Here is a 15,735-nt window from a genome sequence, read left to right as displayed (position 1 = left end):
AGTTCCGACGCCCACTTCCCTTTGAATAACTACTTATTTCCATCGTAATCCTTTGAATCGGCAAAATCTGTAACTTTTTTATAAAATGCTATTTACTGATGTTCCAGAAAAGGAGTGCATTTCAATATCGCTCCCTAAAGTATGTCAAAATGGTGTAAACGATAACCTTAAACATCATTACAATATTAGGTAGTTTAGCAGGTTGAAGGGTAGGCTTTGAAGTGATTTTGGGAGATAATAACATACTTTACTTTACAGTGGTTTGCGCTGAACCGTTGGCAACACATGACTTAGACCTAGTGTCTAAATTTCCGAATTACTAACCCTGTCTGGTGTAACACTACTATCATCTAGCGGTAATATCAGTCGATCATAAAGAATTCAACTGGAAGGAGATTAGACACAGTCAAAACAAGACCACTAGATCCGCACAAAGAACGTTTGTAAATTGTGCGTTCTTGACTGGTAGACGGATGTGTGGATTTGCTGTATTGCTTTGACTACGAATGACCTAAATGTTTCAACTTTCGCAGAGTTGGTTTCTTTGTTATTGACTTATATCTAATGCCTAGACGATAATTACACCTGAAAATGTTTGCAACTCCTTGTTTCTTTAGTCAGCATGTCTGTTTCCCGTATTGCCGACTGTTCAACACAAACCACTGTAAAAACAAATGCGGAAAATGTATGAAACGTTCTGGATACTGAGTTTAATGAACATTGTGAAAGGTTATAACAAGATATATATTCAGCGGCTAAAATTACGTAAGAGGATCATCATTTGACAAATGAGGTTTTGGACGCATACCGTATGTACCGGTAGGACACTTTCTCCATGACGTCACGCAGTTTGCTAGGGTTTCTGGCCAAAACTCATCATATAGCTCATCTGTTTCAGCTTGACACTTCAGCCCACCAACACCTGTGATCATTACGCAATTGTAAAAAACAAATTCTATTCGTATCTATTTAAAAAAAAGATTTTCAAAACTTAAAACAAGAAAGATAAAGGGATGCAAGAAGATAGGGAGAAACTAACAGATATAGACAGGAACTCAACTGTTTTTGATCTCAGTTGCTAAGTGCTTTACGTGATGAAGGAATGTTTTCTACCAGTATCACAGACAAACATAGACAGACTTGTAACGGGTATTGTTAAAGGCGTGAAGCGGTCACAAACCCATCTATGTTCGCCTCGCCTCAAGTTGCTCTCGCCTCTCTTTTCCGAAGAGTGCCGACCATGCATTGTTCGGTAATTTCGGATTTTCGCCAATTGTTAAGCGAAAGTATGTTCGACAAAGTGTGTGTTATTGTTGTGTGTAGTGGTGAGCGGAATTGACGTGCTGGCGAAAAGGGGACTGTTTTGAGCTTCAGAAAAATGAGTTTTACCGTTTTAAAAATTCCTCTCATATTTTTATGAATATATAATGAGTGTGTTTGAACCAAATTTGAAAGTCTTTTATCGATACTGTCTGGTTTTACTCAATGGTTTACGGTCAGTCATACCGTCTTTTATACGTGCGTCGAGGAAGGACATGTTTATGAAACTGCTGGCGTGTTATGTTTTGATTGGCGTGAAGCAGTGTTTCTGGCCTGAGAGCTCACAAAGTAACTATGGTTGCTACGCGACTGGCAGTACGATGCCATCTCGTCGTATTTTTCGCATAATCTCGTGCAATTATCAACCACAAACAAAGCCTCCAAAAAGTTTAACACCTTTGAAGCTCATTTTAATATGAAAAGCCAATAGTCTACCGAGACGACCATGGAACAAAAGGCATGCCGCGTTACAAGTCTGTCTATATTTGTCTGTGCCAGTATGTATGGAGAATTTGCCTCAATGCAATTTTAAACCTGACCACGTTATTCTGACATTCATATATTCATGTATGATCAGCATAGTTGTCAACAAGAACCAGCGGTAAAATATCTTTTTCTACTCGGATTTTAATGTTTTATTGTACTGCGAATAAAAAGAAAAAATACATAGTTTTCCCCCAAGTTTGTACTGCAGCTCTAATGGCCGTGACGTATATTCATATGATAATACGAGAAAAGTAAATTAAATAAAACATCTATACCATGGAATTTTACTTACCTTCACATTGGTCATGACTCGGCACCGCAATGTCCGGAAGGCATTCAGCATTATCAGTTTTACGGAAGTCTGGCAGACACATGCAAGTGAAGCTGCCTGGAGGCTCGTTGATACAGATTTCATTGTTTGTCTCCAAGTCACAGTTGTGACTCCCAATGGTACATTCATCAATATCTGAATATGCATACAACAAGTGTCATATATATATATATATATATATATATATATATATATATATATATATATATATATATATATATATATATATATATATATATATATATATATATATATATATATATATATATATATATATATATATATATACACACACATTCAGTGATGTGATAACAGTGTACTATGAGCACCTCTTGATTTTACTGTCAAAAGACCTTGACTAACTCACTGAGCATGCGTGGTATTGCCGCCGTGATTCCACCCTCTTAAATGTTGGATTGATAAAAAGGCAAAACAAACAATTGCTGCGCTTGATATGTCAGCTTCTACAAACTGTTAGTTGCGCGGGTCTACATGTCGGTAAGATTGGATTCCTTGTAATCGTGTCTTTGCTGACTCGCTGACAGATTCTAGAAAGTCAAGATTCCTACCTGTGCATTCGGGAAACGCACTGCTAAGTTCCCCGTCGCTGCATACCATGAGGACACCAGTTCCAGTCCCATCAGCCGTGCTCCATCCCTTAGAGCAGGACGCAAATACAGAGCCGCCACTGTCAATCATGAGTATTGCTGTCTCATTTGACCCAGGACGTGGAACAATACATGATACTGTATTGAAATTTTAGCAAAAATCATGTTAAGGTAGAATGCGCCTCGGGGACAGATATTCGGACTCTTAGACTTTACAATTATTTTGGTCCACCACTCGGAGGGGGCTCAATTTGAAGCTCGTGGAGTGAATAAGTTTGATAGGCTTACTTTTTTGAAAATCGAAAATTGTATTTTTCCCACAGAGATGGTGACCATTTTGAATATCAAACATCGGTAAATGTCAGGTAATTTGTTTTCTCTCATACCAATTTTTTGCATGACAACCCCTGATTTTTACTCTTAATTTCCGGGGCAGTTTAAAGGGTATGTATACGGAAAGTTTATGTAAAGGTTTGGAACTTTTTTATTTTCGAGACGCGTACGACCTTAATGTAGACCTTATTCACTTATCGATTAGTGAATGTACGCTAGTATGCGGTTGTTTTGAATTACTGAAGGTAGATAGATCTTATTTCAAAGCTTTATTATCAGCAAAATGAAATGAAGTCCATGGGGCAACCACGTCGATTTACCATGTTACGAATACGTCACTTTTTGAAGATACCCGTACTTCATACCCATGAAGGGTAAACAATGTTTGAAAATTAGTAACAAACTGGCCAGCGTCTGTACTGGTCTTCATATTTCGTGATGTGAAGATGGTAGGAGACTACGAAACTTTGAGTGTTTCGTAATGGTAATTACTCTAATTATTGACAGAAATTATGCTTACCTCCTATATACACTACGAATGAACACATGGCTGAGTTCCCAGACGAATCTTCAAACGTACACGTGACAGGTGTACTTCCGGTAATGTCTCCCGCCGATGGCTGACAAGTGTAACTTACATCGGACTCACTGTCGACGTTGTCCACAATGTAGAAGTTGTCAAAGGTAGGGAGGGTAAACTGTGAACTGGGTGAGACTCTTGCACTAATGTTGCTGCATGTAACTTCTGGAGCCTCGTTATCTACGAAATAAATGTTTTGACCATGCTGGCTGAAATAATGGCATCATCATTGAAGTCCCGGTGTTATTCATTTCGCTGATTAAGAGTGACAGAAAGACCCGTGTTCGCACTCGGCGGCAAACACAGGGATCGCATTGTTTCAAAATTCAACATTTTCGATTACTACGGATATCGCCGCAGCTCACCGTTTAGATGCCTAGTACGGTGTATAATATTTTATTTGACATGCTGAAAGTTTGCGTGACTAGAGTTTCCCCATTTTTACACAAAAAAATAACTACAATCGAATATATATATATATATATATATATATATATATATATATATATATATATATATATATATATATATATATATATGTATGTATGTATGTATGTATGTATGTATGTATGTATGATGTATTTATCACATGAACTGGCCCGAATTCCCACCTGTGTGACGTAAACAGGAAGGATAAGAAATCCGAACTACCCCTGTTGTACGTCATCAACCGGAGCTTTTTTCGTGCATAGTACCGTTCAACGGTTCCCACATGCAGGCATCGCGACACAAACAGATTTGTTGTGATCGATGCGATGCCGTACAAGCTCGCACGTTATTTTTACAAAAGGGATAGATCCAGACATGGAAACATAGAAGGCATATTTGTCCAACGAAATTTTAAGTCTCTAAAACTATATAGCTTTTCCCGAGAATCGAATGGAGATACCGACGATCGTTTTATTTTAATGGCTCAGTAACGTCGCGGCTCCAGTCTAGTCGTGTAGGCTCAATGTGGACGTCGTACCTTGCGATCCCGGTTGGCGATAAAACCGAAACCTACACCTTAACCTAAGTTAAACTGAATTAATGAGTACAGTATAATCTTCGGGAAAGCGACAAAGGAGGCAAAGGCAGAAAGTCATTCGACTCACAACGATCAATTTCTTTAATCGCACAAAAACTCCGTAAATTCTCGCTCGGAATCAAACTTGCAGCGCGGCATAATGCTGTAGCGAAGACACAAGCTGTCGAGCTGTGTGCAGCTCTGTGGAATCCCATGTGCTTCGAAAGTTGACTCAGACAACACTCAGAACAGAGTTTCAGTAAGTAACAAAATAAGAATGTATCCACGGGCGAGATATATGTGTCACTGCAAACATCAAAGTCTATAAGACGAAAACACTGAGGACCGAGATCGGGATTGACCCCGGATTGACGAGTTGACTCCGGGAGAGACCGGTGACGGCAACGCAACGTTGTGGGCACAAACATGCAATGAGTGTGTCATCGAACGGAATGTTTCGCGCTCGCAAAGGTCGTAAACTTGTGCGATATTTTTAAAGCCACGGCATCTCTGAGAATGAGAATTACTGTTTCGATCGTGTCGTTGCATTTACTTCTTAAATCCATTTGTAATTGTTCTAAGTAACTCTTAATATACTATGGCTATCCATCGCTAGCTATGTCCGCCGATGGCCAACTTGCCTTTGCATCGGTACAGTGCGAGACAATGATTGATACGTTCACATGACCCTATCCGTATGTCTGGTTGGTGGAGATATCATTCGATGTATCAAAATTTCAGCTTGATGGGATTTATGAATGAAAGTATCTCCTGGGTTACGGGCCGCTTTACTCTTTAAACGAAAGTAATCCGCGTAAGTAAAGCATAAATCGCGATGAAATTCATGCAATCAGTTAGGATTATTTTGATCCATCTACGTCAAAAGAAATATAAGAAGAGTGTTCATGTGATAAATATATAATCCCATGGAATTTTTCTCTGTTTGACGTCATCGTATACTCGTGTTCGTGGAGCCGCACAACTTCTCACCTTCGGCTCGAAGTTGTACGGCTCCGCGAAAAACACTCGTATACGATGACGTCAAACAGAGAAAAATACCATGAGATTATATTATATATATATATATATATATATATATATATATATTATATAACGAGTAATTCATTTCAGCCCATTTCAGCGATTTTGACTTGATTCGACTGACTTTCTGATTATCTTTAGTATTTGAATTTCAAGTCTTTGTTTTGGTTCGCGGATCCAGTATGAGTTCAAGTTGGTGGTACGGCAATTTGACAGATAATGCTTATTTTCATGTCTCCCAACGCTTATTGAGAGTGCTTAACAATTATCTCCATCGATGTGTAGCTTTTCAGCAAGGCACAGATTACACCTCTTTGTCACGTTTTGTAGGATTCGAGTATGCAGCTGCATTGGATAGGGTCATATGTGTCGTCCTTCCACTTTAATTTCAATATACATATATATATATATATATATATATATATATATATATATATATATATATATATATATATATATATATATATATATATATATATATATATATATATATATATATATATATATTTCTCTGTTTGACGTCATCGTATACGAGCCGTACAACTTCGAGCCTTCGTCGCGATTTGTGTTTTACTCACGCGGATTACTTTCATTTAAAGAGTAAGGCGGTCCGTAACCCATTTCATTCATAAATCCCATCAAGCTGAAATTGGATACATCGAATGGTATCTCCATCAACCAAACGTACGGATTCGGTCATGTGAACGTGTCAATCATTGTCTCGCGCTGTACCGATGCCAAGGCAAGTCGTATCGGTGGATATTACTTTCATCGTGCTAGCGACGGATAGCCAAGTTTTCGGAGTTATTTAGAATTTTTACAAATGGATTTATGAAGTAAATGCAACGACACGATCGAAACAGTAATTCTCATTCTCTGAGAGATTCCGTGGCTTTTCAAATATCACACAAGTTTACGACCGTGGCGAGCGCGAAAGGTTTCGTTCGATGACACACAGAGTGTAACTCATAGCATGTTTATGCCCACAACGCTGCCGTCACCGGTCTATGCCATGCCGGTGTCAACTCGTTAATCCCGATCTCGGTCGTCAATGTTTGCGTCTTGAGGACTTTGATGTTTGCAATGACATATATCTCACCCGTAGATACATCCTAATTTTATTTGACCGAAACTCTGTTTTGAGTGTTGTCTGAGTCAACTTTCGAAGTGCACCGGATTCCACAGCGCTGCACTGCACAGCTCAACAGCTGATGTCTTCGCTACAGCCTTACGCCTTACGATTCCGAGCGAGGATTTACGGAATTTTGGTATGATGAAGGAAATTTATCGTTGTTAGTCGAATGACTTTATACTTGTGACTCCTATGTCGCTTTCCCGAAGATTATACTGTATACTCATTTATTCAGTTGAACTTCCGTTGAGGTGTAGATTTCAGGTTTATCGACAACCGGGGTCGCCAGGTACGACGTCCACATTGAGCCCTATACGACGCGACTCGAGTGGAGCTGGCATCGATCACGACAAATCGGTCTATGTTCACGTCGCGACCCGCATGTATGAACGGTACCATGCAAGAAAAAAGTTGCGGTTGATGACGTACAACAGGGGTAATTCATGAGAGAAAATGCCAAGAGAGTTTGACCGGTTGACCTCGCTGTTAATTTTATGCAGGAAATTACAATAACAGCGAGGTCGAATGACGCAGTGCCTTGAGGGTGGGATCACCAGTGGTATATGGAGGAGTACCTTCCCGATGGTGATAAGTGGTGCAGATTACCGTCGCCTAGGTGACTGGCGTATACGCGTGCCAAAAGACACCTATGGTTGATTTCCTGTTGACCAGTCGGATGGCAGAGTTGCAAATACCTGGACTGAACCATTTGGTTTTTTGTGGGTGTCGGTGGTACTTTGACAATATAAGTAAAGATGCACATATATTGAGTTTATTGTCTTGTTTATGAGCGGCCAGTATTTCCAACAGCATAAATTATGAGCATCTGCCCTAGAAAAAATAAATAATTTTGAATAAAACATCGCGAATGTAACCACATTACTTGAGCTCGACGTACACTTAAGTGCCCCAAAGAACCATGAAATCGCCCGACTTTCGATTGAAGAGATGAGTTTTGCCAAACCGCGTATACAGAAAAAGTGGCAGATGACTTTATTTTTAGAATCATAGACAGTATAGCGAGATGTAAAAAATGTGAAACAGGCTCCCCACCTAACTATCCTAAATGTTTTTGTGTCGAGTTTGTGTTTGATTCGTTTCGAAAATGTGTTCCTACATTCTTATCCGATTGTTTGTGTTAATGAAATGTTTTGTTTCGCTTTGGATATTTGTAGAGAAGTTTGGATTAGTGTGTACGGTAATGTTTTGTTTGTGTGGGGAAAGCTTATGGCGAGACGCAGCCGGACCTATGTTGTTACAAAAGTTGATAGAGTCGCCCTTTGACGCTTGCGTTTCGAAACCCGAGTGTGGTTTCTCATCAGTCGCAGTGTAGATTCTTTCCTTAGTTTGTGTTTGTGAAAATTTATTTTAATGCATTTTAGTGGTCTTGCTTTCCGATTAGCGAGGCAAGTATATTAATTTTGGTCACGTTGTGAGTCCGTTTGGTGGTTCGGTTTGTTTGTTCTATATTTCTTTACTTCGGTAAATTTTGTTTTGACTGGTGTGTCTTTTAGATTTTTGCGGAGGTTTGTGAATTTTTAGGCAATAAGTACCACTGCGGGGTACGGATTTTATGTTTATTGGATCAAGATACTTACAAGTATCCTGGTTGATGTGCTTGTTCTCGTACATTTTAATTAATAGTTCGTTTACTTTGTTTTCTGTTTGTTCTGGCTTGTTGTGTATAATACTGAGTGTTACGTAATTGCCTTTCGCATTCGAGTACGTAATCGTTTGTGTTGACAATAACGAAAAACCGACCCTTGTCGAAGGGTTATTTTCCCAAAATTTGTCCAATGTTTACAAGCTGGTTATCGCGATTCTTTTGGCACGCGACATGTTTTGTTTCCTTGTTTGAAAGGGTATCTCTAGAAGTGCGAGTTTAGAAGCTTCAGATAGCTTTCAAGTTTTTGTTTTTTTTGTTGTTCGTGGAGTCCAATTTGACTTTTCTTTGAATTGGTGTTGTTGCGATTGTTTGTGTCTCACGATGTAGCGTAGTCACATTATACGACTTTATTTGTTGAAATCCTGAGGTGGTTTTATTCTGTTTGGTTTTGTTGGTGTCCGAATGAATTTTAAGGCTTTTGCCTAGTACTATTTTTCGGAGTTTCATAGTTTGAGCGATGATAGGTTGTTGTTGAATTTCATGTTGTTGTCGGCTTTTCTTTGGAAATAGCTGATTTATTTCCACGGCCATGTTTTCTGTTACGTTATTTTTATGTGTACGATTTTTGTTATTTCTTTTAAGTGTTTGTGTGTTCTATGTCATTTTATCGTATTTTTTGGTAGTTCCCTTTTTGGAGTATTTGGTGGCCCTGAAAAGGGCCGCTTGGTATGGGTTTTTGTTAGCGCTTGGCGCGTTTGTTTTGGCGATGAGCCTAGCTTTTTATGCCGTTTTTCGCCGATTCGATGTGCTTGGTGAGTAGGTGTTTGCCGCCTTCTTGTCACTGTGTGTGCGTACATGGACAGTCTGCATAGCCCTTGAATGTGGTCTCGATTTTGATCAAACTTACAATTTAGGAGTATATATCAAAACTGATAAATGATTTATGTGATTACTGTAGCTATAGATAGGCTACATTCAGGACGGGCAGCGACGGGCAGTAATTGTAGGCAAAACAGGTGGTTTTCACCGTGGGCAGAACTCGGTGCAATGATACTGAACATTAATAGTAAGCCTGTCACCTTGAAGGTAATGCTGTAGGTGAAACAAGGACTTCAAACACACGATGGTACAAACAACACCACAAGTGAAACGTACACATAGAAATACACGCGTTCCTACGTTGTGCCCACCCGGGCCACGCGATTAAAATATGACTGATACTGCTGGATAGTGTTAATTGGGTCGGTAAACAGTCAATTAGTAGTTAACTGACTACCTGGGTGATTGGCAGGTCGTGTCCAACGACGCATATGCAAAGCAGGCCAAAAGACAAAAGCCCCCAAAGATATTGACAGCTGGCCAGGGGTCACCATGAATACGTAATGACGCTTCACTACGCAGAAACTGCGTAGTCAAGCCCTTCTTAACCGGTCAAACTCTCTTGGCATTTTCCGGCATGTGTTCTACGTCACACAGGTGGGAATTTGGGCCAGTTCATGATATATATATATATATATATATATATATATATATATATATATATATATATATATATATATATATATATATATATATATATATATATATATATATATATATATATATATATATATATATATATATATATATATATATATATATATATATACAATCTTCCTTCTGTCTGAAGATTGCAGGATTCATGAAACTTAAGTAACAGCTTTGTACTTGAATTAATTTGTGATACCATTTATAACGCTCTGCTTTCCTTATCGAGCACTGTATTTTCTTCCGAGGATATATGTATACTTTGATATGTATATATATGTGTGTGTGTGTATATATATATATATATATATATATATATATATATATATATATATATATAATATATATATATATATATATATATATACATGTAATCTGTACTTTTTGTATGTTCCAAAATATTGAAAGAATAAAAAGAAAACACATGGTTGTGATATCTTAGTTTGGTAACATTGTCTATCACATCAACATAGTACTTGCTGTTACTATGCATCTGTCAGCACATCAGCCTTCATGTTACTGGTTGTCTGATAAGATAGCTCCTTTGCATGGCAATTGCAGGGGGCAAGGGCTTTCTTATGGTTATCAGCAGTGTTTTGTTTGTTGTCTGTTCGAATTATGCAATGCATGTTTTCCTCGCAGCTGTAACTGACTTTGACGTTGTTCCTGTATTGCTAGTCAGTTTGCCGTCCCTTAGTGTCTGTATTTAATGTAGAACGACAAAACTGAAAAATTCATACCTGCAATAGTTACCGTGAACTCACACGAAGCTTGATTGCCGGCTGTGTCTGTAAAGAAACAGCTAACTTGAGTTTCTCCTGCGTAAAAATTACTTCCCGGATACGGACTGCAATCCGTGGTAATGCCTCCCTTGTCTACGTTATCAGTGACTGACACATTGAAACTTGATATCACACCAACGTTGGATCTCGGAAGGGTTGTATTTACAACACCGTGACAGGTGGGAGAAGGGGGATCGTTATCTGTTGGATGAAAATAAGAATATTACGTACGTGAGTACGTAAGTACGTATTTATGTAGGTAGGTAGGTAGGTAGGTAGGTAGGTAGGTAGATATGTAGGTAGTTTGGTTGATTTGTTGGTTGGTTGGTTGGTTGGTTGGTACGAGATGATAATTGACAATGCGTACAACATATTTTCATACATCCACATGTTAGACGTTTCTGATTATGGCCAGCTTACCTTCGATGAGCACATGAAATGTGCAGTGCCCCATGTTATTAGATAGGTCTGTAAATTTACAGTATACACTGCTGGATCCAACTATGAATTCCCCATGCAGGTTTGGAGTACAGCTTTTGACGATTTCATCGCTGATGTCCACGTTGTCTGTCACCGTAAGCTGGTACCCAGTGATGACGCCTACATTTCCTCCGGGTAATGTAGTATTTGTCACATTAGCACAATGACCTACTGGTGGTTCCTCATCTGCAAATTCAAGTTCACGGGACTTAAACTTGTAAGAAGCACAAAGAAGGAATCTGAAGTACGTGTGCTATATATCCCCTTAGTTCGCAGTGCTCGGTCCGAGTATCTGCACCCACCTACGACGCTCGCTCTATTTGAAACCGACCTGCTACTTGTTGGATGCTGAAACTGCGATAAAAATTCCTTACATTTTGTCGGGAATACATTTTGTGACAATATGATAGATATGACTGCAATTTCGTACGATTTTGCTCTAAATATCGAGAGTTCCCGCCTGTGGACGGGGCCAATAAGTACAGTCACTGCAAGTACGAAAGCAATGATACACGTTGATGAAGTTGAGCGTGAAACTTGCGATTGACACAAGGACACAATTACGTCATATCGGAGGTATCTTTATGACTGTACTATTCCGCGCTCTTGAATCGAGCATTTTACCCAACTGAAAAGTCACCAAAAGTAAGTTTACCGAAATGTTACTATCACCTCATACATCAAATGAAGACTTGAATAATGTATGCTTACCTAATATGAGAACGTTGAAGGTGCACGATGCCATGTTAGAGTACAAGTCGATGAACGTACAGTCCACTAGACTGTTTCCGACGTTGAATTCTCCGTTGACGTCATGATTACAAGTGATGTTGATTTGTTCGACCAAAGCTATGTTGTCGCTCACCGTCATTCCGTTTAGGTTGATCACGCCAACCTTTGACCCTGAAAGGGTTGTATTCGTCACGTCCGGGCAACTAACGACAGGGGGCTCATCATCTGTAATATGACATAGAATTCAATTTTATACTTGTCAGTTTTTGGGGTATTCGACAGTTTCGCTATCTGAACGTCCTTCTGTGACAAGACACGGCACACCCTCATCCAGTCTCCTTCTTGTGATGTGGATAATGTTGATTGACACTGTGACTAATTACGATAATCCGAAGTGTGGATTAAATCAGAAAGATTGTTATCAATTTTAGGGTCGGAAAGCTTACAGTCGCATTTATGTACACACTTTTGATGGAGAAACAAAAGTGTGTACATAAAGAGGGAGCTGGGTATTTGTTCGCTTTCTGGCTTTTGAAAGGCGATTGAGTCAGTCACCAGCCACTTCTATATAAATTCATAGACGAATCTGTCCCCGCACGTATCCTCAGTCTTCTGACAATCAGCTAGTCAAAACACTATGTAGCTGACGCATTTTACGTTATAATTTGCATGGAGAATGCATTACGTCAAGGAGGAATTTTACTGCTGTTTCTCTTCAACGTATATGTTGGCATGTTTTGTGAAAGACCGACTAACTGCAAGGGTTGGTTGCCGTGTGGCAGGAGTAAAAGTGACCCGAGAAGGGTGTTCAATTTACATGTGAATTTTCCTGTCATGTGAAACAAGTGAAGTTCTTTAGAAACTATGGACTATGTTGTTTTAGTAAGATAAAGCCCATATATGGTAAAATAATAAAGTCCCATTCAAATGTCGATAATGCGGTCGGATTTTGGGTACAATCGATTCATGATGTTTCGGAATCGAAGTTGCTCCTTTACTGTCTGTAAGTCTTGAATACATTTGCCTATATAATATAGTCACCTATCCCGTGGACAACAGCATAAACATCGACCGCGTCTGCAGCGCCTCTGCCGTCGACACAGGTGTCAGACCTTCCAAGTTTGCGGTAGTCAGACCAGAATAGTGCGCTTGACATGCACTTGCCACCGTCTTGCACTCCAAAGACTACAAAGCGCAAACCGGTTGCAACGTGTGCACACTTCAAAACCGACTCGTCTCGTTGCCTGTAGTCGTCAGACAGGAGGCTGTCTGTACCTTCCAAAGTTTCCATACCGGGATCTGCTATGTAACAACCAATGTTGACGAACCGAGCAGCGGCTATCTTATCTGGAGGCAAAGGAAGAAAAAGTTATAAAGTTAAGAGATCAACCTTAAGATCTCGGGGAGGGGTGGTGGATCAACCCACTACCCCAAAAATATATTGATTTATCCCTAACTGGTGTTTTGGCTATAATTTCGTAACATAGGATTTTTTCGATAGTAACTAGAAGTAGAAGACACAGATTTTCCTCCAGTACTAGTGTAACAACGATTTTCACAGGTACACAGTGTTGTTCAATATCATACTAAGTTGTATGAAATCAGAATTAGTTTATCCAATTCAGTGTTTGATTAATCCGTCGCAAAACAACAAGGGGTGCACATGAGCACAATATATTCCATTTACGAATAATCATAAATTCTGCAATGCAGTAAACGACAGGATAACAAACAAAATAGCCAGCAACAAGAAATCAATTAAAAGGAAAAATTATATTAAAAATTCATCGCAAACGTTAACAATGCTTACCTGGTAGAGGATCAACTTTGAGATACACTTGATTGGCGTAAACTCCGCCTAGTCCATCACCGCCGCAGCCTTCGGACGGGCCGTACTTGTCAAACGTAAGCCCAGCATCACCACTGGAAAAGCATTGGCCTCCGTCTTGTAAAGCATACACGGAATAGCCAAGTCTACTCGCCGAAAAAGCGCACTTTTCAAATGAGTCTACCCTGACCTTATATGGATCGTGTAACCAGTCTGTGTCGTCTCCTTCGAGGTAAGGTATGGCACGACTTGACTCATCTCCGTAGCAACCAATGTTAATGTAGTTCACATAATCTGCACTCAGACAGACACCGAGAAAGATCTCGTTGCGATTGAAGCATAGTTAGGGTGCATATATAGCAAGGAATAACATGACATCACAGGCGGAAATATCAAGACAATGATCTGACGTGACTAACTCTTTTACATTATTCAACAATGTGTGAATTATTTGAAGAAAACGCGGATCGGTACAAAATTATAAATGTGATCGCTGCTATACATTGGAAAAGAAACGTGCTGACGACAAGAACTACACTGCACAGGTTAAGGGACTGAACGTAAATTACAAGGAGAGGCCGGGGATTGGGTCGCAAATTTTAATGCCCATGTTTGGGGGAGAGTCATGTTTTTTCAAACTACATTTAGGGAGGGTCACACATTTTTCAGCGAATATATTCAATTAAAAAGGCCCCATATGGTTGGGTACTGGAAACGTCATATTGTGAATACTCAAGTGTGGCACTGAGATTAATGCTATGCAATAATACATTTATAATTTATTGCATAAAATCTGCAGTAAATTTACGTTCACAGTAAACTATGTTTATTTACAACTCTTCTGCTGTGATTTCAGAAGATGTATTGCTTTCATTTTCTTAGACTCTGGCATACAATTGTATCTTATACTGTTGATATATATTGGCTCACAGAGTGATAAATTTCACAAACAAACTCTGATATCTACGAGTGAGCCTTAATTATTGAATGTGAACTAAATTTCTCAGTGTAATTTTGATAGTTAGATAAATCTGACAGAGAATATTCTCAGGAACCTTCAAGTAAAGTTTAACAGACAGGTACTATGAGTACGTTTTTTTTACCAAAGTTTTTGAAAAATGCTTCAAAAATACAAGTCAGGCTATTTTCAGCAAAATGGTGACATAGGATCAAACTTAGGTACTAAGTCTCGCACACCAAATTACATATGCTAGCATCTTGTGAAAGGTATCAAGACTATGAAATCAAGCTGTTTGCTTTCTACATGCCCTGAAAATAATGTCCACAAAAATTCAAAGTACATCCGTTTTTGTTGTGACAGTCACCCTCACTCTTTTCATGATCATTTGAATTATCACAGATTTTGTGATCAATATCGTCATCATCATCATTTTCTACTGCCTCCCCCGCCTTTTCCTCTCCCTTCTCCTCCTCCTCATCATCATCACCTTTTCCTCCCATCATCATCTGTAAGGTGATATGGCAATTGAAGATTATTTTTGATCTTGCTTGCTCATTTACCAGCTTTTTCGCAAACACTGTTTACTAGTAACATATGTCAGCCTTTGTCATTGCTGCACAATTTCTATGTCAATGTCACATTCTTCTACTAAGTGGTGTGCAGAGGAGAAATTTTCTGCAATAGACAGACACCATTGCTATCATGTCTATTGGCGTTAAGGTTGTTAGCTTTTCGCCCGTTTTGTTTGTTTTCCGTTTTAAACTTTGTGTCTGAAGAAACTGAACTTATAGATGGATTTGCATTTCCAAATAATCCACGAATCATTTCCAGTAACTTCAGACTTCTTTTATTCTGGTTGACAAGTGTTGTAATTGTCTGTGACTGTTTTTTGGTGCTGTGTGGGTTTATACATCACTGATAATCACTCTTCTGTCGGGCCCTTTCATCTGTTAAAGGGACAGTACATGCAGCTGTAACTTTT

General features: G+C 39.1%; 1 protein-coding gene across 1 annotated transcript in view; it reads right to left on the bottom strand.

The window, feature by feature from the left end:
- LOC139133064 (uncharacterized) overlaps positions 1-15,735 on the bottom strand; it is a 36,668-nt gene that overhangs the window by 12,522 nt on the left and 8,411 nt on the right. The window contains exons 5-13 of the mRNA XM_070699466.1: positions 13,775-14,086; positions 13,006-13,311; positions 11,944-12,189; positions 11,173-11,418; positions 10,711-10,953; positions 3,599-3,838; positions 2,707-2,883; positions 2,099-2,272; positions 809-922 (exon numbers count right to left, since the gene is read on the bottom strand). Coding sequence (XP_070555567.1) covers positions 809-922; positions 2,099-2,272; positions 2,707-2,883; positions 3,599-3,838; positions 10,711-10,953; positions 11,173-11,418; positions 11,944-12,189; positions 13,006-13,311; positions 13,775-14,086 — 2,058 coding nt within the window. The remainder of the gene's footprint in view (positions 1-808; positions 923-2,098; positions 2,273-2,706; positions 2,884-3,598; positions 3,839-10,710; positions 10,954-11,172; positions 11,419-11,943; positions 12,190-13,005; positions 13,312-13,774; positions 14,087-15,735) is intronic.

Source organism: Ptychodera flava, chromosome 5 (genome assembly GCF_041260155.1).
Source record: "Ptychodera flava strain L36383 chromosome 5, AS_Pfla_20210202, whole genome shotgun sequence".
In the NCBI taxonomy this organism is placed as follows: domain Eukaryota; kingdom Metazoa; phylum Hemichordata; class Enteropneusta; family Ptychoderidae; genus Ptychodera; species Ptychodera flava.
Note: the sequence above shows the minus strand (reverse complement) of the source record. Positions and strands in the feature narration are given on the sequence as shown.